General features: G+C 42.7%; 2 protein-coding genes across 2 annotated transcripts in view; both read right to left on the bottom strand.

Moving 5' to 3' along the window:
* Positions 1-22: 22 nt before the first annotated feature.
* Positions 23-2,434, bottom strand: LOC118427543 (tigger transposable element-derived protein 4-like). Its single transcript, XM_035837380.1, is given in 2 exon segments — positions 23-988; positions 990-2,434. Coding segments are annotated over 2 exon segments (930 nt in total). The 5' UTR covers positions 1,673-2,434; the 3' UTR covers positions 23-741.
* LOC118427203 overlaps positions 1,792-2,450 on the bottom strand; it is an 8,658-nt gene continuing 7,999 nt past the window's right edge. The window contains exon 8 of the mRNA XM_035836838.1: positions 1,792-1,811. Coding sequence (XP_035692731.1) covers positions 1,792-1,811 — 20 coding nt within the window. The remainder of the gene's footprint in view (positions 1,812-2,450) is intronic.

Raw genomic sequence — 2,450 nt, forward strand, 5'->3', positions numbered from 1 at the left:
TGCAGAAACTACAGTACTGTGCCCTCTGGTGGAACATGCAGAGACTGTATTGTAGAAACACAGACAAGACACAAACGAAAATCATTACTTTACTTTGCAAAATAGCAATTATTCAAGCAACTGTATATCATTTTGGAAACAGTCAGACATTTCAGGCAGAATCCACTACCTTTTATCACTGACACTGTCAGTGTCAACCTTTGACACCAATGAAAGGTAGTGGATTCTGCCTGTTTCCAAAATCACATCCAGTTGCTTGAGTAATTGCTATTTGGCGTATCGTATTACCTGGATGTCTAACGTAACTAAATACTTAACTACCTTGAACTGAAGGGGAACATCAGAGGCTTCTCGCAATGGCAAAGTATCGAAACACAGTCAAACCTGTATAAGAAGACCACTCAAATGACCCAGCAAAAGTGGTCTTCTTACATAGGTGGTCTTTATATAGAAAACAACATGGCGGCAGTAAAGAAACTGACAAGTCTTCAATCAATAAGTTCCACAGACTTTATTATCCATGTCTTAAGTACTTACATGTGTGCAAATGCATAGTACAAGTACACTAACAATTATAGTAACAATTACATGTACACATGTACAACACTTGTGTAAAGTAAACTGACAAGTCTTCAATCATTAAGTTTAACACACTCTATCATCCATGTCTTTACTACTTATCTGTGTGCAAATGCATAACACAAGTACATTGTAAACTAACAATTATAGTACATGGAATAATTACATGCACAACACTTTTCTAAGGATTGTGTTGGGCGGGAAGTATTTCAGCTCGATGTTGCGTAGGGTGACCGCTGGATGGCTGGGTGCGTTGTCCATGAACAGCAGGATCTTTCTTCCTTGCCGTCCCATCTTTTTGTCCAACTTTTTCAACCAGTCCGTGAATAAGTACGAGTTCATCCACGCCTTCTTGTTGTTTGTGTATGTCACAGGCAAGGTTTTCGTGTTGATGCGTTTGAAACAGCGTTTGCGATTTTCCGATCACAAGTGGCTTCTCCTTGTCTCCCACCATGTTAGAGCAAAGCATGATCGTCAGGCGCTCTTTTGACTGCTTCCCTCCGCTACACTGCTGACCTTTTACGAACAGAGTCTTAGTTGACGTTGCCCTGTAGAAAAGTCCTGACTCATCCATGTTGTACACGTCTTGAGGTGCGTAGCCGTCGATGATTTGAGGAAGCTTTTCTTTCCAATCGTCGGCCACAGTGTTGTCAACCCCGGCACTTTCACCTACCATAGTGCTTAGTCCAAGATTGTGGCGCTTTTTGAAGCTCTCCAGCCACCCGTTAGAGGCTTTGAACTCAATAACTCCGAGATCGTTTGCAAAATTTAACGCCTGCTCCTGTAGCAACGGCCCAGAACATGTTACTAGGCGGCTGGTCGTGTCACAGTAAAACTCCCAACACAGTTTGTTGATTTCATCGTTTCCAGTGTGAAGAAGCTTTCTCCTTTTGTTCACCGGTGCGTTGTTTTCGAAATCGTCAAGGTACTCATGCTTTCTGTTGACGATGTTCTGAATCTGTGTCTTGCCCACACCGTACTGCCCAGCCAGGGTTCGAGCTCCAATTCCACCCCTCTCGTATCGTTTGATGACCTCGATCTTCTCCCCCAGCGTAAGCGTCTTCTTCGGTATCTTCTTCGGTTTGCTTGCCATCGTGTCCGCACAAAATGTGAATAGACTGAGTTCCGTCTAGAAAGGCCCAACTTTATAGGGCTTGACGCAAACTTGTCTAAAATCTTGGTCGCCATTTTCTTTGTTCTTCAAAGCTCACTCTACTCACTCAGGAGCTTGGCTTGGTATCAAGACAAAAAAGACTTAGAGTACATATTCAAATGTAAAGAAGACCTCACTTTGTCTAGTCTTCAATCAATGCCGAAGCGGACGATCAATGTTTCTTTGAAGCTTGAAGAAAAGAACCGACACTTTACTTTGCCGACATTTGCAAACTGGCAGCGTACTTTGTGACAGGCGGCGTATGCCGTAAGTGTTGTCTTCAGTTTAATGAAATCAATGTAACACGTCAAAACGGTTGTAAGCTTCGCACAGATAAACCCCCAATATTCTCATTTGCCATTTCTCAACTTACTGCGTCTGCAAATGACGCTAAAATCTCCAAAATTGACAGGCATTTTTCTCGTAAATTTCTTGGAAAACAAAGAAAATGACGCGTGATGTCAACATATCCCAGCAGCCAGTGCGGTCAGTATGTGCCGCCAAACTTTGTCGTAAATGTCGCTATTCTAATTTACAATTTCTCAACTTACTGCGTCTGCAAATGACGGTAAAATATCGAAAATAAGTGGGCATTTTTCTCGTAAATTTCATGGAAAACAAAGAAAATTGGCGCCCGGTTCCACGCGTGATGTCAACATATCCCAGCAACCAGTGCGATCAAGATACTCGCTGCCGCCAAGATTTACCAAAATTCGGC

Source organism: Branchiostoma floridae, chromosome 12 (genome assembly GCF_000003815.2).
Source record: "Branchiostoma floridae strain S238N-H82 chromosome 12, Bfl_VNyyK, whole genome shotgun sequence".
Taxonomy (NCBI): Eukaryota; Metazoa; Chordata; class Leptocardii; order Amphioxiformes; family Branchiostomatidae; genus Branchiostoma; species Branchiostoma floridae.